The sequence below is a fragment of the Ambystoma mexicanum genome, chromosome 5q (genome assembly GCF_040938575.1).
Source record: "Ambystoma mexicanum isolate Mex_15411 chromosome 5q, UKY_AmexF1_1, whole genome shotgun sequence".
In the NCBI taxonomy this organism is placed as follows: Eukaryota; Metazoa; Chordata; class Amphibia; order Caudata; family Ambystomatidae; genus Ambystoma; species Ambystoma mexicanum.
Window position 1 is genome coordinate 68,597,292 of NC_090933.1, and position 25,895 is coordinate 68,623,186.

A 25,895-nucleotide genomic window follows, 5' to 3' on the forward strand; every position below is an offset into this window, starting at 1 on the left:
TACGCCATCTTGATACGTCATGACGCTGTGTTTACTTTCCTCCCTTAGGGTTTTGCGCATGTTCGCATATGACGCAAGCCTTATGACGCTCTTGAACTTTTCCTTAGGCGCACGCGCAATCTATTGCGCATGCACTTCTTTACACTTCTTTGAGTATAAATGAATAGCACCCATTGGAACAACGCATCCTACTCTGGTGAGATGTATCACTCCTCGGCTCCCACGTTCGTTGATCTTTGGCGAATTCTGTAAGTAGCTTAGGTACCTTTCCCTGTACCATTGACTGACTCGTTATTCGAACTAGCACTTATCCTTTTCTTCTTACTTTCAGCTTTTTGCGGTTAGGATTTTTTCTGGGTACCATTGAGTAGGACATCATTATCGATGTAAGTGTTTATCTATTTTCTTTTACTACATTCCACCGAGACTCTACTTCTTTTCCTAATTAGAGGTATTATTTGTATTGCAGACTTAATATTGATCACTGTTGGACGCGGGGTCCTATCAATCATTTACTTCATGAATATATACACCTCTAGGATTGTTTCCTTATCTAGACACCCACTTGTTGGGGTAAGTGTTGTCTGCTTTTCTTCCGACCATACTGAGTAAAGATTTTTTGACAGCAATCGCTCTTGACTGCATGTGCGGATTGATACGATAGAATTCTGGTTATTTTTAGCCGAGCGAAGCTCTTTTTCTCCACATGTTTAATAATAGCTACACTAGCTGATTCACCTCTATGTTATAGAGGACCCTGATTGATCTAAGTATGTATTAATACGTGATTTGTTAAAAATTGTTCAAAAATAGTTACTTTGTTATTGTTGAAATTACAGTGTGAAATATTACACTAAGATGTTTCTTTTCTACTTTCTAGAAATCTGATGAATTGTGATATTGCCCCTGAAGAAGAGTTTGTGACTCGAAACGCGTTGGGCTTCTTTATTTGTATAATAAAATATTGTGTTTTACCGAAATATTGAAAAAGAGAGTTTCATATATCAAATTGTTAATTATACCAAATGGTTAATATGAACTATTGATTACCTACTTGAATGTTTGGTCTGATCTTCAGACATTAGAAAGTGTGCAGGGGATGGAAGTTCCTAAAGGATTCTTTAGAAACAACCACTTTTTTGTTCAGGTTGATGAGTGCCATAATGCTTCCAGCCCAGCTGTAATGCTCCAGTCCAGGACACTTCAAAGCTGTGATCATGATTGTCCAATCCGATGTTCAGAGAGGTGGAAGTTTGACGTTTTCCGCAGCGAACTGGTGTTCAAGCAGAACAAATGATGTGCTCTGTGGGTACGATGCAACGGTTGAGCAAGTTTGATGAATGCAGCAACAAGAATCAAAGAAGTTTCATAGAAATGCCAAAACCAGCACCCACACATCCTGATGGTTCAGAGGCATTCAAACATAGTCGACTATTTGTGAGGATGGTTTGAAGAGTAGAATACAGGAATCCAGCTGCTTTACCCATTCTGGTGCTGTCAGTGTCAATACAGGGGCTCGGGGACAAGATGTGTCCTTTTCTCTTCATTTTCCACACCGGTGGAGGGTAGCTGGCACTTCCACAAGTCTGTCACCTCCAGTGAGGAGCCTGAATACTGGTCTATGTGGCATAGAGTGTAGGTCTTGGTCGAACAACAGCCACCCCCAAAGTTCTCTTGGTTTGGGGACAGAGCTTACCTCTTCCTTGGAGCACCTGCCTTCAGCTCTCAACTGGAGGACTTTGGAAAGGACTACTCTCCCAACAGAGTCCAAATTAATTCTTCTGTTCGTCTTGCAAAGATCCAAAGGAATCAAGGGAGAAGTGGGAGACCCCTGCCACCCAGGATTGGGTAAAAGCAGGCCTGCTGTAAGGGGAACAATCCCTTTTTACGGTAATCAGTGGCCTTTACCCTATTACATCATACCCAACGTGCTTTGCTTCTACAGGAAGTGTAGGATACAGGAATGAAAGAGAAGCCCACAGAGGACTGGGGTGGAGGAATTCTTTGTCTAGCCCTTCGGCTCTGTCTGACTACACTAGCCCCAAACCCAACCCCTTCCTAAATCGGCAGCTTCCAAGGCCATTTGGTACACAACACCCGAGTCTGAGGCTGGCCCCTTTGCTGTGGCTGTGCCACTTTGAAGCTTTGTTTCCAGGGGGCTTCTGCTGGGAGCTTCCTGGTCTGACGAGGTGTTATCCAACCTCCAGAGGGATAAAAGGAGGCAGTCTTCTTTGCTGAGCATAGACAGGCATTCTGACTAGAATTCCCATAGCCTGTCCATGGGTGGCCTGGTCCCAGTGTTGGTGCGCGATACAGATGTTGCTTTAATAATTGCTATCGCAGCAGCTGCCAGACAAGAGACCTGCAATGTTTGTACCTGCTCTGTTTCACTAAACAGCAGGAGCTGCAAATTCGGGAGACTTGTGGAAATCGATATAATATTGTGACCCCAATCGCATTGTTTGAATGTATGTTGGCCTACGCCAAGTTGTCTAAAGAATACCATGTACATAGGTTCCGCGGCAAGATCTTGACCTTATTGTATTGTGTAAGCCGCCATCTTGGATCTAGCCGCCATTCTAGGTACTCTTGCAGTGTGGAAGTCACCCTGAATCACAAAATGGAGGCCGAATGACATTTCGAATAAGACTCCGGCCATGGTGACCTCCGCACACGTGAATAAATAATATGTCCGCAGGCCACTTGTTAGGGTCACGAACTAAGACCTTGTCCTCTCTTTAACCTGTGTGTAAATATGTAACTGTATCAGCGGAACTGATCAAATTATGTAAATTGTGTGTTCGACCTGGCTACGAACCCTAGCCACAGTTCCAAGAATGGTTAACTTGCGAGAGGGCTGGCCAATGCAGGACAAAACGTATAAAAACCCAAGCATCCCGATGATCGGTCTCTCCCACTTTCAGTGCGAACCTAACGTTGAAGGTTCGTGTGTTAGTCAGAGGGCCGAATAGCTATTCGTATGTCAATTGACTTTGGTAACTTAGTAACTTTGAAATAAAGCGCTTTGTATGTCCTTTGTAACCTGTGTTGGTGTGTTTCCTTTTGGGCTTCCCGGCCTCATATCAATTTCTCTGTTTCCACAGACTGGTGCAGTAGGGCACAGGTGTACACAATGCTTATGGCATGGAGTTTGCTGGAAGGGGGCTCTGATTAGCAGACCACCCTTTCTAAGATGAAATTACCTGCATCATGTTATTATTTAATACAAATCAAAAAAGCTAGGGCTTTCATACCCTTACCAGATGGCAATTCCTCACAGATGGTTTGATAAGAGATGCCATTACATGAAGCACGACCTAGCAAATACATTTTTGATTTCTGGGAACTCAAGTGGCAAACAATAAATGAAAAAGTAGTGTGGGCAGGTAGGAATGAGAATGTAATTGTTGATGATTATTAGAGCCCCTTTTGGTTAGATTTCTTCCATCATAGACAATTGCTCACCCAAATATATAGATTTTTCTCTAGCAGAGCTTGCTTTCCTTCCTGTTGCACTAGTCTCACACCTGTTCCGCAACCACATTGCTGAGCGGCACCTCAGATAATAAGACTCTTAAACAGCCTAGCATATTCTGGGTTACACTGGCTCAAACCAGTAAGCAGGATGTCATTGCCCAGTGCTGCCCAGAACTATTCCCAAAGCTGCTGTCAAACAGGGTGATGTTACATCTATTTCAGTGGATCCTTGACTCTATAGGCCTTTGGGTTTTTCATGGTCACATAAAATAAACATTTTGTATTTCAAAATAACTGTCAGGTGGCACTCGGTGCTTAACAGGATGAAATACATTCATGCTGCGGACACATTGGCAGGGTTAAAGATAACATGGTTTCTTTTTTAGAACATTGGAAACATTTCTCATATTCGTCCCGTTCTAGCCGGAGTTAAAGATAGCCTAGTTGAACTTATTAGGGTTTAGCCAACTTGAGATATTGGCCAGTCAGTAATATTAAAATTCCCAGAAATATGGAGAGATTCAGAGTTTCACTGAATAAACTTGCTTAGGCCTAGAAAGGACATATCAGGTAAGGTCTAATAGATAACTGTTTTAATAGTGTCACTTGGTTTCACACAGAACGTTGTGAATACATTCATTCACACCACAAAAGCATTTACCATGGTAATGGAGTAGAACTAAAGATGAGATATGGGCAAAATGCAAAATTGAGAGACAACATACAGACAACATCCATAACACTCCTTGCATGAAACATAACTTAACTAAGAATACATCTCCCATATTTGAATCGCATCTCGAGTTGTCCCACCACCACTTCTAGGAACCATGTGCCTACACCACAGACTGACAATTGTACCTTTATCCACAGTGACTGGTAGATGGACCATTAGATCATATTCAGGGTTATGGCATCCTATTTGGTGTGCATTATTAGGCGTTATTGTGGACTTATTCTATTGCCTGCTATGGAAGAAGCAGTTTGTTGAACCCAATTATGCAGGACTTCGGAGTTCAAACCACTGAAATGGCATTGACCCTTAGGTATTCATCAGTAAATACAGTTGTGCAGTGTGTGCTGGCAAAATTACCTTTGGAGATAATGGACATTGTGGGAGCATCACCTTTACAATACTTTGAACAGACATGTAGGCATATGTTAAGTATTGGAGCATGGATTAAAGTTAACATGATTTCTGTTCAATGAGGATAACTTAAGTAGATTATGCTATAGATATTCGCACCCCAAATTATTGTAGTTTTTAAGTGAACCTATATTGATCTCAACTGGACTACATAACTAGCACATAGAGGGCCAAAGCTGCAGCAGTAGAGGATCATTTCAGTCCAGAGGCAACATGAGATGCATCAGCAGAGCCGAAATCGTGGGTCCTAAGGAAATGTCAACATTTTGAAGTAATTGTCAGCTGGGGCACATGGTGGGTCAGAAGGAGTACACGGCCACTGTGATGACATTTACACTAGTTATTTATTAAGTATCCAGAGGGCCTATCTTTCCCTACTGCTATTCAGGTTTTCACTTCCTACATAAATAACTAAGGTACTCGTCAGAAAGTCTCAAATAAATCAGTCAGCCATCCAAAACTAGTTCTAGCTGACCCTACCACTATACTAACCAACTTAAATAAGATCAAGAAGATGCCTCCTCTCCTCCTGATTATGCTATGGTAATGTCTCTCCTTTTCAGGACTCCTTGTTAGTAGGCAATTTTTAAATGGTCTATAACCACTTTCTGTATTAGTTCTTGTCACTCTTTCACAATGTCTTTGGGTCTTCCTCCCTTTTTAGGGATCTTTCTTTTCACTGTTTAGGTTGCTATTCTTATGTGAGCTTGGTAACCCATAACTACTTATCCTGGATATGTTGTCTTGGGGTTTAGGGTTCTTCCATTTTCTTGTGTTGTTAACTCTGAGTGCCTTTTCCCCTTAAGCGGTTCACTTGACCTCTCTTTGTATTTATATGTCTCTCTCGTATTTATAGAAGACTCTGTGATAGTCTCCACTCTTTGCTTCTTGGCTAATGTGGTATTTTTCCCTCTTCTCATGGTATTTGTGTCCCTGGCGTAGTGTTCTCTCCTTCAGGTTTATTTGTGTACCACTTTCTCACATTAATGCAGTTCCACTTTATTGACTTCAACTTCAATGTCCTGTCAATTTCACTGGTACAAGTTTATCTTGCTTTGGAACGATTCCCGGATGACCTCCCGGTTCTTCCATTCTCCTCGTTACCTCTGACTCTCCAGGGGAACGTCACCAGGGCCTGTAGTTGCTCGGGTTCCCTTTGGTACTCCATCTTGTCGACTCTGTTGGCATCCAAGTCCTCTCTCTAGCTAGGACCAGGTATGGCTGTGGGTAAGCGGATGTCTCACTGCCTCCTGAGCGTAGTGGATTCGGTGTCATTGGACGGGCACAATGCCCTCCACAAAGTCTTCGTGGCCACACCACCACTGGGATTCAGATTCCCGATTCCCTCTCTCCTCGCTGCATGTAGACGCTGGGACTCCAGTGTCTTGCTCTCGCATTCAGGCCACTTCCAAAAGTTGCGGGCTAAGCAGCCCTCCTAGTCTCCACCTCTCGCAAGTGTCACAGGGCTTCCCCTACTTAAGCTTTCCGCTCCCTCTCTGGACTTCACTGTGTCGTGCAAATCCGATTCCTCCTCCTCCTCCATCATCATTCTACTTGTCTCAGTTATATGGAGGTCTCTGCTTAAAGAGACATATCTTCTTTATTGTCTGCAGATGTATGTTTCAGTTTTGGCTCTTGCCCAATCTCTGGCTTCAATACAGTTCTGCATTTCCGATTAGTCCCATATATGCCACCATGGGAAATAGCTTAGGGAGTTCCTCACAGGAACAGGAGTCCTTGTCCCCAAAGTGGGAGTTTCTCCAGGCAAGGTCCCACTTGCGTTCCCTCAATTCATCAGAGCACAACGGATTTGTGGCAGTGTCATGATCTCTGCTTCCAAAAGGTCAGGGTTTTCCCAACTCCCTTGGAAGCAGATCCATAACCCAGGTTCCGAGGGCCAACCAGTCCCAATTGGGACCTTTTGGACCCAGTCCTGGCGCCAGTGGCACCAGGCTCATAAATGTGCCCAGTCCCAGCGCTGGAAGCGCCGGGCTCATGATGCTTGGGTGGACTTACCTGCAGTAGACCATGCTGCTTACTTGCCTGCCAGCTGAGCCTCTGATCCTCTTCTGTTTGGAACTACTTTTCCTGTTGGGTGGGGCAGGAGCCACTCCCTAGATTCAGAACACTGGAACTCTTCTGGAAAGCAGGAACTCTTTTCTTACCTAGGCGTGGCTGTGGAAGGAGACACCTAAGCACTACAGGAGGCTATTTAAACCACACCCGGTGGATGAATCTTGCTTTGCGTTATTCTGCATCCTCTGCAGCAGAACGCTCATTGTGTCTTCTGCATCGGATCCTGGGCCTAAGGAAAAAGGCTTACCATCCTGAATCCAGTCTTCAGCAACACCTATAAAGACAAGAAAGAACAGGTTAACATTCCGGCATCTGAAAGACAAAGGCTTACCTACTCTTCGTGCGCTCCGGAGGTCTTCACACTGCATTCCGGCATCTGAAAGACAAAAGCTTACCGACTCTTCGCACGCTCCGGAGGCCTTCGGCGCTGCATCCTGCATCTGAAAGACAAAACAAGGTGCGTTTAAAGACATTGGGGAACTTTGATACTCACGTGCCATTACTCCTTTCCACATCAACCCCAGTGGGTATTCCGGCACCCTGCAGCCACTCCGAACTCGTACCTGCAAAATAAAAGACAGTTAGAGCGCATCGAGAAGCAGGCAACAAGCGCTTACTTACGTGCTTCCAAGCGCTTCTATTCATCATACGGACTCCATCTTCAACTCACTTCAGCCCGTCATCCGCCATCGCCGGAACCTGCAAAACAAGAGACATCATTGCTAAAGACTTTAAAGACAATAGAATTACTCACAACTTACCGTTCGTGCAGTAAACGACGGACAGCAGTCCTCTGAAGTCAAGAGGCCTGCGCTACCGATCCAGTGAAGAAACTGGTTACAGCACCCTGCCCCGAGGCAGATGGAGAGCTCGGCATTCACTTACCTAAGACATCTTACTCTTGAAGTCAGGCATACAGTGCACAGAGGTCCAGCCCAAAGAGCCAAACGGGTGCTACACATCACCTTTGAAGATACGGTAGTCGCCCAGTCAAGACCGGCGCCTCTGCGAGAATCAGGTGAGCGTTACAGAACGCAAAGCCTACCGCAAAACTCTCGCCCAGGCGCTATGGAAACCTCGGATACTGACCATCTAGCCCGGTTACTTGGGGAACTAAGGGCAGAAGTGCATGCAGCTCGTCAGGAAACGAATGCTCTAAGAAGGGAACTAATTATTTCCAAGGAGAGAACAGACGGTCTTGCTAGACAATTGCTACAGTCACAAGCCGGACAAACCCCGTTACCCGCATCAGGGGCAAATCTTCCTTCAACATCCTCTATGAATCCAGTGCATATCAACCTACCTGGGAATGTACCTCTGGCTCCGCCCGAACGATTTTCTGGTGACCCAAAGAGGTTTGCAGTATTTATCAATCAGTGCCGGTTGCACTTCTTATGCCGGCCAGCAGCCTTTCCAACTGATCAAGCTAAAGTAGCTTTTGTACTTTCGTACCTTAGTGGCAATGCGGCAGACTGGTCGATCCCTCTAGTTAATCAAGATGATCCGGTTCTCCATGATTTTCAAGCCTTTCAGCTTAGTATGGAAAAACTGTTCGCAAGACATTCACAGGGGCAGGCCTTGGACAATGAGCTTCTTTCGTTGCGACAGGGTAATCAAGACCGTTTGGCTTATATTGCATCTTTCAATAGACTAATAGTGGAAACTCAATGGCCTGAGGACAAAAGGATTACGCTGTTTTACAGAGGTCTAAGTGGAGAGCTCAAAGACGTTTTAGCCCAAGTAGTGAATCCCCCACAAGACTGTTCGGATTATATAGACTTGGTCGTTCAAATAGATCATAGACTGCAGAACAGGAAGGCCGACCGTTCCAAGTTTGATGCTCGAGTATTTTCCAAACCGCCAACTCCTTCCAAAGGAGTAGACTCCGGGGAACCCATGCAAATCGGGGGTCTGAAAGGTCCTCAAACACAAAAGGAGCGGGAAAGGAGAAAACAGTTGCAATTATGCCTATATTGCGGAAACTCAGGGCACTTTCTTCGAGACTGTCCGGTGAAACCTGCCAAGAAGGCAGTAGGAGCTGCAGTTACCAAAGTTACAAACTCTGAGCAGGGAAACGACCTCGCCCGACAAGAATAGAGGTCCTCTTGCCGAGCGTGAAAACCAGTTCCGTGACCTCGCATTTCGTGATACCTATGGTCCTCATTAGCCCTGATAATCCGGATCGATTACATGCAATTGAAGCTTACGTCGACAGCGGTGCCATCGGCAATTATGTGGATCATGAAATGGTTTTGAGGATGAATCTAACTCTTTGTCCCAAGGCTGTAAAGGACGTCATTACTACAGTGGATGGTACGGAGATAGCCTCCGGGCCAGTAACGCATACCACTCAAGAGGTGACGCTAGTAAGTCAAGATGGACACCATGAGAAGATCGTGTTCGATGTGATCAAGGCCCCTCAGTTTCAGATTATTCTAGGAATACCTTGGTTAGAGAAACACAATCCTCTGATCGATTGGCGAGCAAGAACGGTCCAGTTTCCAGAATGTGTCTCTACTTGTCACCCTCCACCTGGTGTTGCACTGGCAGCAATTTCTTCAGAGACTCCCCAGTTACCTCCCGAATACCTTGAATACCAAGATGTTTTCCGGAAGGATCAGGCTAACACTCTACCTCCTCATAGGTCTTATGACTGCCGGATAGACCTGATACCTGGATCTACTCCTCCTTGTAGTAGAATTTATGCCCTCACCGAGCCTGAGAACCTTCACCTTCGACAATACCTGGATCAATACCTGGCAAATGGGTTTATTCGTCCTTCCAAGTCCCCTGCTTCTTCAGCTTTGTTCTTCGTTCCAAAAAAGGAAGGAGACCTTAGAACTTGTATCGATTATCGCTCCCTGAACCAGATCACCGTTAAGAATAGATATCCGTTACCTTTGATCCCTGAACTCCTGGACCAAGTCAGAAAAGCATGCATATATACAAAGCTGGATCTTAGAGGAGCTTACCACTTGGTACGAGTAAAAGAGGGCGATGAATGGAAGACTGCCTTCCGCACCAAGTATGGGCTATTTGAATATCAGGTCATGCCCTTCGGACTTTGCAATGCCCCGGCCGCCTTTCAATATTTTATGAACGATGTCCTCAGAGAGCTCATAGATGTGTGTGTTGTTGTTTACATTGACGACATCCTCGTTTATTCTTCATCGGAATCTGAACATCGGAAACACGTGAAAATGGTCCTCGAAAGATTGCGTCAACACAAACTTTTCGCTAAGTTGGAAAAATGTGTTTTCAACGTGACTGAAGTTGAATTCTTGGGATTCATATTATCACCTGGCGGAGTACGTATGGATTCAAAGAAGGTCGATGCAGTTCTCAAATGGCCATCACCATCCTCCGTAAAAGGTGTGCAAAGCATGTTAGGCTTCGCTAACTTTTACCGCAGGTTTATCCCCGAATTCTCTCGAATAGTCCAGCCCATCACTGCCTTGTTAAAGAAAAACAAACGTTTTGAATGGTCTACCGAGGCGGAACAAGCTTTCCAGGATTTGAAGACTAAATTTATCTCTGCACCAATCTTAAAACACCCTCGCCCCGAACTCCCCTACATCGTGGAAACTGATGCTTCAAGCCTTGCCATGGGGGCAGTTCTATCACAAAAGGACCCGGTAACCAATCAGTTGCATCCCGTGGCATTTTGGTCCCGCAAATTCTCGCCTCCTGAAATCAATTACACGATTACTGACAAGGAACTTCTGGCTATCAAGTCTGCCTTTAAGGCTTGGCGGCATTATCTGCTGGGGGCCCGACACACCGTTACTGTGATTACGGATCACCGAAACCTGCAATATTTGAAAACCGCAAAAGCCCAATCCTCTAGACAACTCCGTTGGGCATTATTCTTTGCCGAGTTTGACTTCATAATTACCTATCGACCTGGTACAAAGAACGGTAAAGCTGATGCCCTTTCTCGGATGGGAGTGGAAGAACACTTGATCAACCCTAAACCTGTACCAATCATTCCCGAACAAAGAATTCTGGGTGTAATCGCCACAGAATCCATTGAGGAAGTTAAGGATAAAGCCAGGCAACTTGTAACTCCAGCAGACATACAGAATTGGCATCTGCAGGGAAAGGACTTTGCAGTAAAGGACAACTTATTGTATTTCCAAGAACGATTATACCTACCCAGCACAGATTTACAGAAAAAAGTAATCTCCTGTTATCACGATTCTTTAATGGAAGGTCATCCCGGTATGGCCAAGACCTCAGAAAAGATCAAGCGCTACTTCTGGTGGCCGTCTTGGAAAAAAGATATTAGAGACTTTATAATGTCTTGTGGAGTATGCGCCCAAAACAAGAGTCAAAAGGAAAGACCAGCAGGCCTCTTACGCCCTATTGACATCCCACCTCGCCCTTGGCATACGCTTTCTATGGACTTCATCACCGATCTACCTCCATGCTCTGGATACAATACGATTCTAGTAATCGTGGACTTATTCTCCAAGATGGCGCATTTCATTCCGCTCAAAGGCTTGCCAACAGCAGCAACTCTGGCCCGAGAATTTCTCGAAAACATCGTCCGACTACACGGTTTTCCTTCGGTTCTAATTTCGGATCGAGGTAGTCAATTTATTTCTCATTTTTGGCGAAGTTGCTGTCGGTCAGCTCAAATTGATGTGGGACTATCGACCAGTCACCACCCTCAGACCGACGGACAAACCGAGAGGACCAATCAAACTCTGGAACAGTATTTACGCTGCATGCTGCAACAAACGGAAAAAACTTGGAAAGACATCCTTTGGATAGCCGAATATGCCTACAATAACTCTGTCCATTCGGGAACTGGGAAAACACCGTTTTTTCTTTTGTACGGCAGTCACCCTCGAACCTCGGAGTTGGATCCCCTCCAAGATCTTGAAACACCAGCAGTAGACTACCTGCATTCTACAATCACCCAAGCCTTTAAGGAAGCTGTTTCTCACCTTCAAAGGGCTAAAGAACAATACAAGAAAGGAGCAGATCAACATCGGAAGGAAGCCCCTCAATATCAAGTAGGGGACCAAGTCTGGTTATCCACCAAATATCTACCTCTAAAAGAGCCACGCACATTCAACCCAAGATACCTTGGTCCCTATTCCATCACTACCATAATAAACCCAGTAGCGGTCAAGTTGGACTTGCCCCCTCACATGAAGATACATCCGGTCTTCCACGTCTCTCTATTAAAACCCGTGCAACCTCAAACCCGACTAACTAAATCTCCAAAACCCATCCTAGTTGATGGAGAACTCGAGTTTGAAGTCAAAAGCATTCTGGACTCCAAGATCTCCAAATCTAAACTATTTTACCTAATTGACTGGAAAGGCTACGGCCCCCAAGAGAGATCCTGGGAACCTGCTGAATATGTCCACGCTCCTCGCCTAATCAAAAGATTCCACCGAACATTTCCTGACAAGCCAAAACCCCCGGAGAAGCCCGGTTTGGGAGGGGCCTTGAGGGGAGGTACTGTCATGATCTCTGCTTCCAAAAGGTCAGGGTTTTCCCAACTCCCTTGGAAGCAGATCCATAACCCAGGTTCCGAGGGCCAACCAGTCCCAATTGGGACCTTTTGGACCCAGTCCTGGCGCCAGTGGCACCAGGCTCATAAATGTGCCCAGTCCCAGCGCTGGAAGCGCCGGGCTCATGATGCTTGGGTGGACTTACCTGCAGTAGACCATGCTGCTTTCTTGCCTGCCAGCTGATCCTCTTCTGTTTGGAACTACTTTTCCTGTTGGGTGGGGCAGGAGCCACTCCCTAGATTCAGAACACTGGAACTCTTCTGGAAAGCAGGAACTCTTTTCTTACCTAGGCGTGGCTGTGGAAGGAGACACCTAAGCACTACAGGAGGCTATTTAAACCACACCCGGTGGATGAATCTTGCTTTGCGTTATTCTGCATCCTCTGCAGCAGAACGCTCATCGTGTCTTCTGCATCGGATCCTGGGCCTAAGGAAAAAGGCTTACCATCCTGAATCCAGTCTTCAGCAACACCTATAAAGACAAGAAAGAACAGGTTAGCATTCCGGCATCTGAAAGACAAAGGCTTACCTACTCTTCGTGCGCTTCGGAGGTCTTCACACTGCATTCCGGCATCTGAAAGACAAAAGCTTACCGACTCTTCGCACGCTCCGGAGGCCTTCGGCGCTGCATCCTGCATCTGAAAGACAAAACAAGGTGCGTTTAAAGACATTCGGGAACTTTGATACTCACGTGCCATTACTCCTTTCCACATCAACCCCAGTGGGTATTCCGGCACCCTGCAGCCGCTCCGAACTCGTACCTGCAAAATAAAAGACAGTTAGAGCGCATCGTGAAGCAGGCAACAAGCGCTTACTTACGTGCTTCCAAGCGCTTCTATTCATCATACGGACTCCATCTTCAACTCACTTCAGCCCGTCATCCGCCATCGCCGGAACCTGCAAAACAAGAGACATCATTGCTAAAGACTTTAAAGACAATAGAATTACTCGAAACTTACCGTTCATGCAGTAAACGACGGACAGCAGTCCTCTGAAGTCAAGAGGCCTGCGCTACCGATCCAGTGAAGAAACTGGTTACAGCACCCTGCCCCGAGGCAGATGGAGAGCTCGGCATTCACTTACCTAAGACATCTTACTCTTGAAGTCAGGCATACAGTGCACAGAGGTCCAGCCCAAAGAGCCAACCGGGTGCTACACATCACCTTTGAAGATACGGTAGTCGCCCAGTCAAGACCGGCGCCTCTGCGAGAATCAGGTGAGCGTTACAGGCAGGACCTTTCTTAATCATTGCTGTAGCCAATCAAAAACCAGGGAGGAAAAAAAACATGAAATTAGATGACAGAATTCATGAAGAATCTACAGCTGTGTTTTTCTAGTACACTCAGCCAATTCCCACCTTATTTCCACCAGGAGAAAATACAAAACTGTCTGGAGAAGGCCTGTGAAGCAACACCACCAGCAGAGCTGAAAAGTTACTTGCTGGATAGTGCAACTTACTAGCTGTCCGCAAGAACCAACAGAGATGCAACCTGAGAGAGGGAATTGGAAGGTTCGAAATAAAAAAGATAACAGAAGTCTAGAGGTGAAATCACAAGAGGGAGAATACAGAGGTACAAACTGGAAGGAGATTCACAGGTGGGAACCAATGATGTGTTGCCCTGATGGTGAATTATGGGCTAAAGAATCTTGAGAAAAATTGAAGAAAAGTGAGGTGACCGCTACAATGGAACCCCATGAGGGCTACGTCTAGAAAGGGGTTGCAAGAACGGGGCATAGGAACAAGTGTGAGGAATCTGAGGGCGTTTCACTTCTTTCCCCAATATATCGTTCTCCATGGTGGCCAGGGAAAGGCTGTCACTATCTAATTCTGACCCTGGGGGTGGATATGGAGAGAGGAACACCTGGGTGGAGGAGACTTGGGGAGTGGGGATAAGGCACCCTTGGATGAGACACAGTATCCTGCATTTCCCTTTGATAAAGAGTCAGATATCCACCAGTCCTTTGTAGGGTGTTTTCAGTCCCTTCCCTATTTTTCTAGTAAACTCTCCCAGTACACACCAGTCAGGTACTGGGACAAGGAAGAGAAACCAGAGCCATACATCCTCTCTTTACAGAGTTATACACAGACACTACTCTGGTACTGGGATGAGGAAGGGGGATGCAGAGTACCAGGTCCGTTATGTAGTGATTGAAGATTGCCTGCACCTGAGGCCAAGGGGGCAGTATAAATGGCCCGCTCAGGTGAGGTTAATCAGATCACCTGTGGACCGCTTGCAGGAAAATCTGGAAGTGAAGACAGGGAGACGCGTGCCTGAAGCGCCTACGAGCTGCAGAGTCGTTGCCGTGGAAGCGGATTGTGGCGGGAGCACTCAGATAGGTCTCCCGTAGCAGAGCTGGTCTGCCTACCTCCTGGAGTAAGAAGACTTCCTCTCCATTCAACCAAGGAGGTGGAGATCCTGGAGAAGAGACGCAAAGAGCTGGGAGCAGCCACAGCCACAGCAAGCCTGCCACCGTGGAGAAAAGTACCTGAAGAAAGCATACCCAGTGAGTCAGAGGACTGGATGCTGATTGGAAGAGGGGGTGTATGTGTTTTGGCCAAACTCCAACTGGTTGAATTTGTTTTACTTGAAATATAATGGTTTTGCTTTCAAGCATAGATGTTGGTGGCAGATGAGGTCAACCTCTCTTCTCTACCATCTGCCATACATCAACAGTTATTTCTTAGGGCTTGAATAAGACGGGGAGCATTTCATATTTTGAGGGCAAAAGCCTGACTTTGGGGACAAATACAATTTAAGAGAATTTGACTTCAGAGGGCATGGCACACCTTAAAATGGCATTGCTTTACACCCTGCGTAAGAGTTATAGGTATATCACTGCAGCAGACTATTTAGTCTCCAGCGGTGGTCCCAAGAACACGGCACAATTCTCCACTATGTGCCGTCTTCAGAATTGGATCTAATATTACACTTCGTTGCCTTCACACATTTCCGTCTCTCACATTTTCCCCCTCCCTAGCGGCCATAGCCATCCTGAGGTGGGGGACAGTTGCAAAGGGCTCCTTCATTAACTGGGTTGACCAGTGGGGAAGAGCTAGTGTCTAAAGTATTACCTTTAAAAAGAATGACTCCAAATGACGCCTTGGGAATTTATAACCCACCCAAGGACATTTTCCATATGACGGTTGTGTGGTGTGTAAATTCACTAAGAAAATTAAAACGTTCAAAATTGGCAACAGACAATGGGAACTGCGCAGTTTAACAAACTGCAAGACTACGTAAAGTTGTGTACTGTAGGCAAACAATGTGATCTGTCCATATTCGAATATCTGAACACAAATCATGGATCAGATGTAGAAACACCACGGCACCACTGATCTCCCATTACATGGAATTCCAACACATGTATTTGCTGTGGTGGGTACTTGAAGTTGTTAGAGGCGTACTTTATGCACAACACAATAAGGAAGCATATTAGATGCATAAACTAAATACACATGTTACTGGACTGAATGAACAACTTATGCCCCCAGTATGATCACATCGCACATTGTGAGTACGCTTTCAGTTCGTGTACTGTAATTGTATTTGGGGGACAGCTAGTTACACACGCAACTCCAGCATTTCTCCTAGACACTATGTGATTGAGTATCCAAGGCAATATATTTGATTGCCATCTGCTATGAATACAAACTCTTCCGCTGGTTCCTCTCCTTAACTCTTCTATTGATTTCGCTTCGGCACCCAGCCAGAAGGCAGTAGATAGACATACGGTGTCACTATGACAACTTACAAATGAGCCATCATACGTAATCCTTTTCTTATTGCCACTGCAACTGCAGGACTGTTTACTTCAGTCTCTCGTTAGACCCTAGGAACCTCGTCTTGATAATCCCTCAGAACTACAGGCTGTGAAAGCACAGCGAGACTGTGGGGAGGGAGGATAGCTCAGGGGTAAAGCTTAGAAATCATTCTCTGTTACCAAGCGCGTTATAGAAAATGCGCTTCTCTCATTTTACAGCCCTTGTCGCTCCCTTCGTTCTGCCGATCTCTTCTTACTCTCATTAACACCCCACCACCCTTGTGCCTCTTCTCGTTTCTGCTCCTTTCAGTTCCTTGCCCCCTTACACTGGAACTCCCTACCTTTCTCTATCCATTCCTCCCCTTCCTATTCTTCCTTCCGCTCCCTCATTGAAATCTCTTCTTTTTCATTCCCCTCCCTGATCCCCTTCCCCCTCTTCCCCTTCTTTCCCTCTTTCTTCTACCCTTCTCTTTGTTCTTGTTTATTTTCGCCTTCTATTCTAAATCTCCCTTCTTCCTACTATTCACCTTACTCACTACTCTCTCTCCCCCTTCTTTCTCCACCCCCCTCCTCTCCTCTTCTTTCTCATATGTAAATTGTTCTGCATGCTGATTTTCTGGTTTGATTCATGTTTACCGTTATAGCTTCTACTGTTCCTTGTTTAATGTATATTTTGTTGTTCATTGTAAAGCGCCTTGGATTAAGGCGCTATATAAAACAATACATACAAATAAAAAACCTTTTGTTCTATCTATTCAGCCTTGAGACGCTGCCATCTCCTTGGCAATGTCTGCTTTCTCCATTTGGATTTAGTACTAAACAGGAAAAGCCATGTTAGAAGTAGTCCTTCCTGAAATCAATACCCAGTGCTCCATGACAGGATGCACATAGTTGTAAATCAGCTTGGTCTCTTCCGTTTGTTTGGGGTGTATATTTTTGCCTACTACAATACACTGAATCGGACAGCAACAGACCCTTCCCTTTACCTTTGCTTATTCAGCTGTGGTACAATCAAGATGAGAGACATCCATTAGGAAAAGGGTTCCTTTCCTTACAGATGACATTTGGAGTTCCTCAGTGGTATGTGTTCCAAATTAATATTATTCATATTACAAATATGGATTTTGATTACAACTAGAGCAGACTACACAGTGTTGACTCTCACTACTCTGCTCTATTTTACAGGGCTTCTTATGTCTTTAGCCCTCATGGTTTTTCCTCATGGTAAGCACATTTTTGCTAGCCACAATTCTTAGAGTCCATAAAACTTGTATAAGTGGGCTTAATATATACACTATATTTATGTTTTTGCAACATAGGGTCTTACATTTAAATCCTGACGAAAGAGGCCTCAAATAAATCTATCTGCCGAAACATACAGCGCATGGAATATTCTCTCCTGTACTATCCACGTTGGTTCCCTACATACACCCTACAATATACGTTGACTTTCAGAAGACCCACCACTCATGATGTCAACCGCCTATGTTCAATAGCATGGCAACATAATTTATGGCTACAAACAGTACATTTTGTGTATTGAGGATATTTGTTGGAACCTAAAGTATGGATGCATCTAATGCATAAACTGGTATTGGCAGCTAATGAGAGAAATCATGGATGTATTACAAAGCATTATATGTGAAATGTGTAGGATGGCACTTAACATATTTAATTGATTATTGTAAGAAGAAAATCCCTCATTTAGGGGGGCAATTGTTCATTACAGCACTTTTCATGCCTCATCAGTCTTTTTAATTTGCATTTTGCACTTTAAGAGGCTCCCTTCTATGGTTCTTCCTTCATTCACTTGCTCTACTTTCTCTCCTCTTTTCACAATGAACTTACAACATTGACACATGAGGTCTATCTCTATGCAAATATTGTATATGCTTGTATGTTTATCATGTGATATAACACATACATCCTTTTTTGTTAGATACAATTAAGTAATTTGTTATCACTAAAACAAATACTTATAAAGTACAATTGCCTCATAAGTAAAGTGACTCAAGTTGAATGTCAAAATCGAGTGAATATATTGCAATTAAATCCGTTTTTTGCAGTGGAAAATCTCCTTTTGTTTTTTACCCTGGTTACATTAACCATGATGGGGCATCACTTTACATGTGAAAAGAGCTGGCAGAAGTCCACTGGGAAGTCTGCTGGGAGGATCTATAGCAAAAAGAGCCCTAAAGCTACTTGTAATCCATCAGCAGAGAGACAACATATTAATGTTTCCATCCCTTCCTGATCCATGCCCACCTATGACGGAGAAGTGAGCATTTGTGAACAGTGCAATTATTTCCCATGATAAAGAGCATAGCTGTTTAAAATGATCACAGTGTCATGGCTACTGTCTAAGCCACTTCTAGGCGGAGCGCAAGCTCCATAACTATTTGTGTAGTTGGGTATATTTTTGGGGTTTTCACAGGCAGCCCTGAGAGATGGGGAATGAGAGCAAAATATTGCGAAAAATATTTCAAACAAACAATAAAAGATGACAACACGCACCTCTTCCTCTGCATCGCAGTTTCCCAATGGTATGATATGCCATTTCCAAAGGTGGGTCTTGGGTATCTCCAAGGTACACAGCCTTCACAGGGAGAGTATGCTTGTCCCGCAGATATCCATCATCTGTCCTCCAGATGTGATCATTATTGTCACAGTTACAAAGCTTAAAGGAGCCGGCACAAGACCCTATGGAAGAAGAGGGGGAAAATAGCATGAAACAGATAATTACTGATATTGCCATGCAAGTCATCTGAACCTCCCTAACACTGCACACAGTATTGAAAACATCATCTAGAACATGTAGAGGATGTTCGGTGCAGTGTACAACCACTCTTTATGTTGTGAAAATGTCAAAAGCCGCAGTGCGAGTTTAGGTAACAAACCAGCCCATTGAAGAGGGGCTGAGGGGGTGCTCCACACTAGTTCTGTAGACATTCCTTGAGCTTGGGCAGCTGAAACAAAACACTGGGGAAGGACACCTGCAAACAAATATACCCTAGACCTGGTACCTCATCAATAATTGATAACTTCATAAACAGATCAATTACCGCAATACGTTGTACCTATGCACATAATGATGAAGTATATCAGCCAAATCTTATGATGTATTTATATGAAGGTGGCGTAATGCTCTTGCTATGCGATGTAACGCTCTAAACTTTCTTGGATTGAGAGAAAACCTGAATAGCATTATTTATAAGGTGTCACGCCAAACAATAAGGCAGCAGCACCTTTGATGGTAAAGACAAATGAGACCCAACAGTCACTGCACAACGGTAGAGTACAAATTGATAACTTCCACCAACTATGTGAAATGGCACCCGAAAAATATGCAATATTACCTTCTTCATCCTTTACACAATGAGTTAAAAAGAAAAACAAACAGCCATTTCTGGCTGCAATAAACCATCAAAAGGTGGAACAAGGTTACCGCTTTTGGTGGCCTTCATCCACAGGTTTGACCTTGGGAGATTTTCAGCCAGCGACCATCAGTGATGGTGAAGTTTGGATTCATACAGCACATCATGTGCAGTGGCCAGATCAGGTCATGTTTCAGTCATCACTTCACTGTAGATAGGGAATGCCATGTTTGTGTGCACAAAGTGGAAGTTCAAAAGTTCAAAAAGAATTGTTCACCGTATCTGCATTGTTAAAATGAGCTTGTAGAAAATGTAGTCAAACCTCACAGGAAGCCAAGGAAGCGAGAATCATGATGCCAACCAGATGAATAATATAAAGTGGCGTAGGGCCGATATAGGAGAACTAAGTAAAACATAGAATTGATGAGGAAAAATCCCTTTAATCATAATTTACAGGTAAAATGTCACTAACAAAGAATTTACAGAGGTGTGTTGCAAGGGTTCTGTATAAAATGTTTTGCTAGTTAAGGACACAGACACTTCCTCATACAATAATACTGATAGTGACAAATTCGAGAGAGAAAGAGGGATCACTTTATGTGGGTATGGTATGAATGGCCACGTTTAGGGCTTAATAACGTTGAATAAGCTTCTTGGTGCTTTTTATGGATTGAAGCCGTGGTTCAGGTTCGTCAAGCTGGCTTTAGGGGATTCGAGCACTGCAGCGTATATCAGCAAACACAGATGACTCAAAAGAGTTGGGATAATGCAGGTGGGGGGTTTACTTGGTAAGTCTCGAAGGTTCCAGCAGGCGTCTCTAAATTAGAAGAAGCAGAGAAGCAGGTGTTTCGGTCCATATCTCTCAATGTGGGGAGTGTAAGAAACTCATGGTGGCAACAGTAACGACAGACACAAGTGTTCACAGTTCACGGGTGTTTATTAAACTGCATATGTGGGTTGCAATAACGCCTTATCTAATCCTAAATCTAAGATCGGAGCAAGCTACGACCTTCAAATAAAGGATAGGCAGTCTTGGTGGCGTCTTATCCAATAAAAAGGCCTATACTAAGAAAAACCTATTGCCAATCCTTGCATTAAATACAAACAAAGATTGTGGGATAGGATTCAGAGAAAAGAAAGAAGTGTTCACAAATAATAAGTCAGGATGTGGTAGTTTGGTCTCCCTTCCCCACGTGTTGAGCACGGGACAAGGTGAGACCCCTGAGCACAGCACACGCTCGAGTTTCCCAAGCACAAGCTAACAGTTCTGCTTCTCAGCTTATCAAGGCCTTCGGTGGTTAAGTCTCTTTTCTACAAAAAAGTCTCTTGCCTCTGAGGACCTGATGTCTGCAACAAAATAATAAACAAAAGGTCCTTTCAGCTCACACAGGGGTGATGTCATTTCACCCCTGGATCACGCTTTCGGGCTCAGACCCTTCTCGAATGTTTGCTTCCCTCCGTCGAGTTCACTATGGCTTTTAACACAATTTCATCTGCAACATTTACAAATCTTAATGTCTTTTTGAACAGTTGAATGTGGACATCCCTCTGCCGGGTTCACTCTTGCCAATGTTATGATGCAGGATTTGCTTCCCTTAGTTTCACAATCATCTGTCGTCAAAGGCTTTCGAGTGGACAGAGGATTTTACTAGACCCCTGTATGACCACTTAGACCCCCTTCTCGCCTTTCTCCCAAGGCCTTCTGGTAATGGTAACTCAATATTAGGGTAATCGTCCAGAGTTTCCCAGTGTGCGCACCCACGTGGTGCTTGACTCTTCAATAGCTGGCTTTCCCCTTGCGTATCAACATTTCTTTGTACTTTCTTTAATCAGCTGCTTGCTACTTTCGTTCAACACAGTTCGGTTTCTTATCGGCTCTCCCCTCGACACACCAACTGTGATGAACCGCTTGGCTTTTCTTGTCTCTATAGTCAAGGCCGGTACCATGGGGGCTAAGCGACTCTCCCTGGTTTGGCTGTCGGCAGAGGAGTACCCTGTGTACCATGGACACTTGCTGTAACACACGCTGGTTATTGTTAGCAGATTTTCGCTCCTTCTGCAGAGGTTTCACGTGCCTTGTTCGGAAAGAGCAAGGCCGCTTCTCTCCTTGCCACCCTTTCGGTTCGGGCTGTTGTCGTCCTCCTCTTGAACTCCTGTGCTGAGTTTGCTCTCTCATCGTGCTGTCTGCCTGCTCGTATTGTGCTCTCGTGCTCCACTTTTTATCCCTGTAGGGAAGGGAAAGGGCCGTCAGGTGTGTGTGATTCTGGTCGATTGCCTGTCATTGCCGACCCTGGCATTGGGACATGTCAGGTAAATGGATTTGGTGTTTGTCCCTCGTCTTTCGTGCAAAAGTGTTTGTATCGTAAACGGGGTGTGTTATGTTAGAGTATCCTACGGGGTAGGATGGGGAAAAAGTGTTATAAGAAGGGGGATACCCCGTCTCACCCGTCCTTGTCCCACTTCCACTCCTCAAGCACTCTCCATCCAGGTGATCTTCCCCCATTGGTCTACCCCCAGGAACTGGATCCAATAGCGATGGCTGTGTCCTGGCCACCTGAGAGAGAGAACCCCGGGGACTAGCGGGTGAGACACCTTCTGAGAGAAGATCAACACAGCCGGTGAGTTGGAGAAACCGATGCAAGACCTGTCTGTGTTGAAGTCAAGGTTGCAAGCAGCAACATTGTATACAAAGAGCAAGGATAAACATTGCTGAGCGTGTGTGATGAAAGACGCTAGGACAGCCTAACGGCTGATGGATGTTTGAACTGTATCAAAGATGATACAATATCCGTGACAGAGTGGTCCGGTACCGCAAGTGTGCTCAATGCAAGGTCTCTAAGATATTAAGCCAAGAAGTGGCAGAAAAGAAAGTAAAGGATAAAGAATAAGAATTGGTTTGAATTGAAGTGGTCCTGCGAAGGTTTAAGCAAAACCCACTACATAATTGAAAGTCTTCCATTTTGATACAAAGGGGTCTGAGCCCAAACGAGAGGGATCTGTGGTCCGAGCCCGAATGAGGGAGACCAATTGCAAACCTGTGAATATGAAAATCCTGATAAGAAAGGAACTTTGGTGTTTGTTACGTCAGACCCTCTGCAATAAGAGACCATCATTGGGAGAGAGACTTTGGCAGAAGGCACTGATACCTATGCTTTGAACTGTTTCCTCATGGCCAAAGAGCTTGAGTGTTTGAAGCTCAAACGTGCCGCCTTGTCCTGTGCTGAAAACGTGGGGAAGGGAAGCCAACTGCTCAATTATCCTGACATTTCTTGAACACTTTTCTTTTGACTACATTGTTGTCCCACACATTTTGTATTTAGAAGTAAGACGTGGCAATAATTAGTATAGGTCCTTTTATTTTTGACAGAGACTCCAGTAGGACTACGTTATTATTTGAAGGTCGTAGCTTGCTCCCATCCTTAGATTTAGGATTAGATAGACATTCAATCAATCCATTGAAGTTCAATAAACACCCTTGCACTGTGATCACTTGTGTCTGTCTTCACTATTTGATACCATGCCTTCCTTGCATTACCCATGGATACAATGTTTTTACTCTGGGTACTCAAGTGTCCTGGTCAGAGGGTTTTCAGTGCAGGCAGGCTCCACATTTCTTCAAGTGTGTCTCTTTTGTGCCTTAAGGATGTTGAGGAAGGGGTCACGTACCCACCTTCAATCAGCTCTCATCACTTTGAATTGTCAACAACTCCAATAGTAATCAAAATGTGGGTTTCCCATTCCACTTATAGGGAATGTCAAGCAGTGGCTTGGTGGCTTCCAAGAGTCCTGCTAATATTCAATGGGAATAACTTTCATTGTAATGCCCACCCTCTTTTGCAGAAAGTGTCAGGGCCTCAACTCCCAGAGGAGTCACTGCAGGGCAAAGAAAAGCATGACAGGAGAATCAAAGAGAAATGAAATACTTTTCCCTGGGTCGGAGCTCCCCTGCTGCCTTAGCTTTGCTCATGCCATGCCTCATATGGAACGAGGGACCTCTGCCAACAATCACCTCGCCCTTGCCTAATCACACCCCTGCTAAGCAGACACTACTGGGATGTTATGGTCCCAATGCAACCTTTAGAAACCAACTTCACACAGCTGTTGGCATCTAAAAGTGAGGGAGAACTAAGGGTTCCCTGAGTGAGATTGAAACCTGTGTGACAGAGCATTAGAAATGCTAATGAGAATTAACATGGAGCTTTCGGAATGTAAATAAATTCCCATTGATGCCAGGTGAATTTAGGCCATATCAGACTTTCTTAATGAATAACATAACATTTCCCGAACTCTATCTTTAATAGAGTCCATCTCCTGAGTGGAACATGGACTTGAAAGAGATAAGGTTAGAGGATAAAACACAATTTCTGCATGCGCATAATTGAAGCAACATATATAGTTTCTATCTGAAAAGTGGCCAATTCACCATTAAGCTCCGAGTGTGTCTTTGGACTGTGCCCATAGCAGTATACATATTTCCGTTATATTCAGGCAACTGATTGTTATGCACTCATTGAGTCTGAAGTCAGATCAGGTGTCACTACTGCCACTACCTTTTAGCGACAGAGCAGATGTAGAAAGTGTGCCTGTTTAGCAGAGCACACTTTCCTCAAAGTAAACCACCTTCAGTTTGTATTACAAAAATATAATGAAAACAGGAGATTACACCCTCCAAATGGCATTCATTCACAGAGGTTCAGTCTTAGCCAAACATCCAAGGTTCATTTTTTAATGAAAATCTTTTTATTGTGAAATAAAAAGAATAAGTACTACAAAGTGTCACAATTCTCCTCAAAGCTAACATAAGAACAACCATTGATATACTGTACAATTTCTCATAAGCATCAATATTGCTACTATACTGTGTGTAACTGCCATTTAAACCCACTTTAAATGACCAGGTAAATAATAATCAGAGGAGTGTGGAGTAGAACACAGCACATTTAAAATGGAGTATTTAAATGACCCAAGAATTAAACATATACCCACTCAGGGACATCATTTGAGGGTCGCCAGGGTGTCCTGGCTTCCCCACTAGTAGCCCTCGCAGAGCCCCTGTGACCCTGTGTCAGAGGTCACAGGACGAGAAAGAAAACGTGTGTCATTAATTGGTAGAAGGCGACTGTGAAAAATGTAAGGGCTTTACCCTACCTACTCCCTGGGCATCCTCTTCTCTGGTAGCCAGGGAACGGCCATCGCTGTTGGATCCAGAACCTGGGGGTGGACAAGCGAGGGAGGATCACCTGGGTAGGGGGTCCTTGGGAATGGGGAATAAAACACCAGAAGGCGAGACATGATATCCCCCATTTCATAGCTGGACGACATTTCCGACGTGCGCAACCCGATTCCAGGCATTCAATCGAATTGCTGCTCTGCACTGCTTTTACGGTTTTATCTGCACCTCGAACAGAGCCAACATTGAATGCCACGAGGCATCTGCCACTCCAAGAATGCCGCGAGTGATTTCCACTTTGCTTCTTTGTCTGATTTGGCCTAGGACTTGGCCAAGATCAGCCCCATCGCCTGATTGGGCACCTTTGCCCTTATCCCACTAATCCCGTGCCGGCAGGCGATAAGCCGGCCCACCCCTAAGGCACACACCATAAGGCTCTTCCTGTCCAGAGCCTGTCAGGAGCCGGAAGAGCCGAGAGCCTGGACCCCTGGACCTTTGCAACACTAACTGTAAGATTCTCCACACTACCTCTAATTGCTGACCATGACTTTATCTGTGCAGCCGTCCCGATATGCTGAGCGCTAGTGCTAAAAACACGGTAGCCAATCATCTATATGTACGCCTCTACCTGCTGATTCGCTATCATAACTAACCTGTACCTGCTCTGCGTATGCCATCTCTGCAACCCGTATACTTTGCATCCAGGTGAACCCCTCTGGTCAACTGTATTGAGTACATTTAGCTGCACATGCCACTTTAGCCTGACCTGTGAATTCTGCATTTAGGTGAACCCCTCTGGTCAACTGTATTGAGTACATTTAGCTGCACATGCCACTTTAGCCTGACCTGTGAATTCTGCATTTAGGTGAACCACTCTGGTCAACTGTATTTAGTGCATCTAGCTGCACATGCCACCTTAGCCTTATCTGTGAATTCTGCATTTAGGTGAACCCCTCTGGTCAACTGTACCTGCTTGCACATGCCACCTTTAGCCTTAGCTGTGAATTCTGCATTTAGATGAACCCCTCTGGTCAACTGTACCTGCTTGCCCATGCCATCTTTAGCCTTACCTGGAATTCTGCATTTAGGTGAACCCCTCTGGTCAACTGTACCTGCTTGCACATTGTTAGGGAGAATTCTCTGTAAAGGCTAATTTCCCAAACCTAGTGAGTCCCCCAGCAGCTTTGCTGGATTTTTGGGGTTTATTTTTTTCTCCTGCTAAGAGTGAGACTCTTTTCCTCCCACTCTTAGACATGATTTGAGGTGTTCCTTTGACTTTGTATGTGTTCTATGGGCTATGGGGTCCTTTTCCCCATAGGGTTTCATGTGTTTTTGATATGTGGGTTACACAGCACCCTCCGT

General features: G+C 44.8%; 1 protein-coding gene across 2 annotated transcripts in view; it reads right to left on the reverse strand.

Moving 5' to 3' along the window:
- The window catches only part of LOC138497215 (uncharacterized), a 1,137,079-nt gene that overhangs the window by 140,969 nt on the left and 970,215 nt on the right, over positions 1-25,895 (reverse strand). For both annotated transcript variants that reach the window (XM_069620541.1, XM_069620540.1), the window contains exon 14: positions 18,504-18,689. In XM_069620541.1, the coding sequence (XP_069476642.1) occupies positions 18,504-18,689 (186 nt within the window). The remainder of the gene's footprint in view (positions 1-18,503; positions 18,690-25,895) is intronic.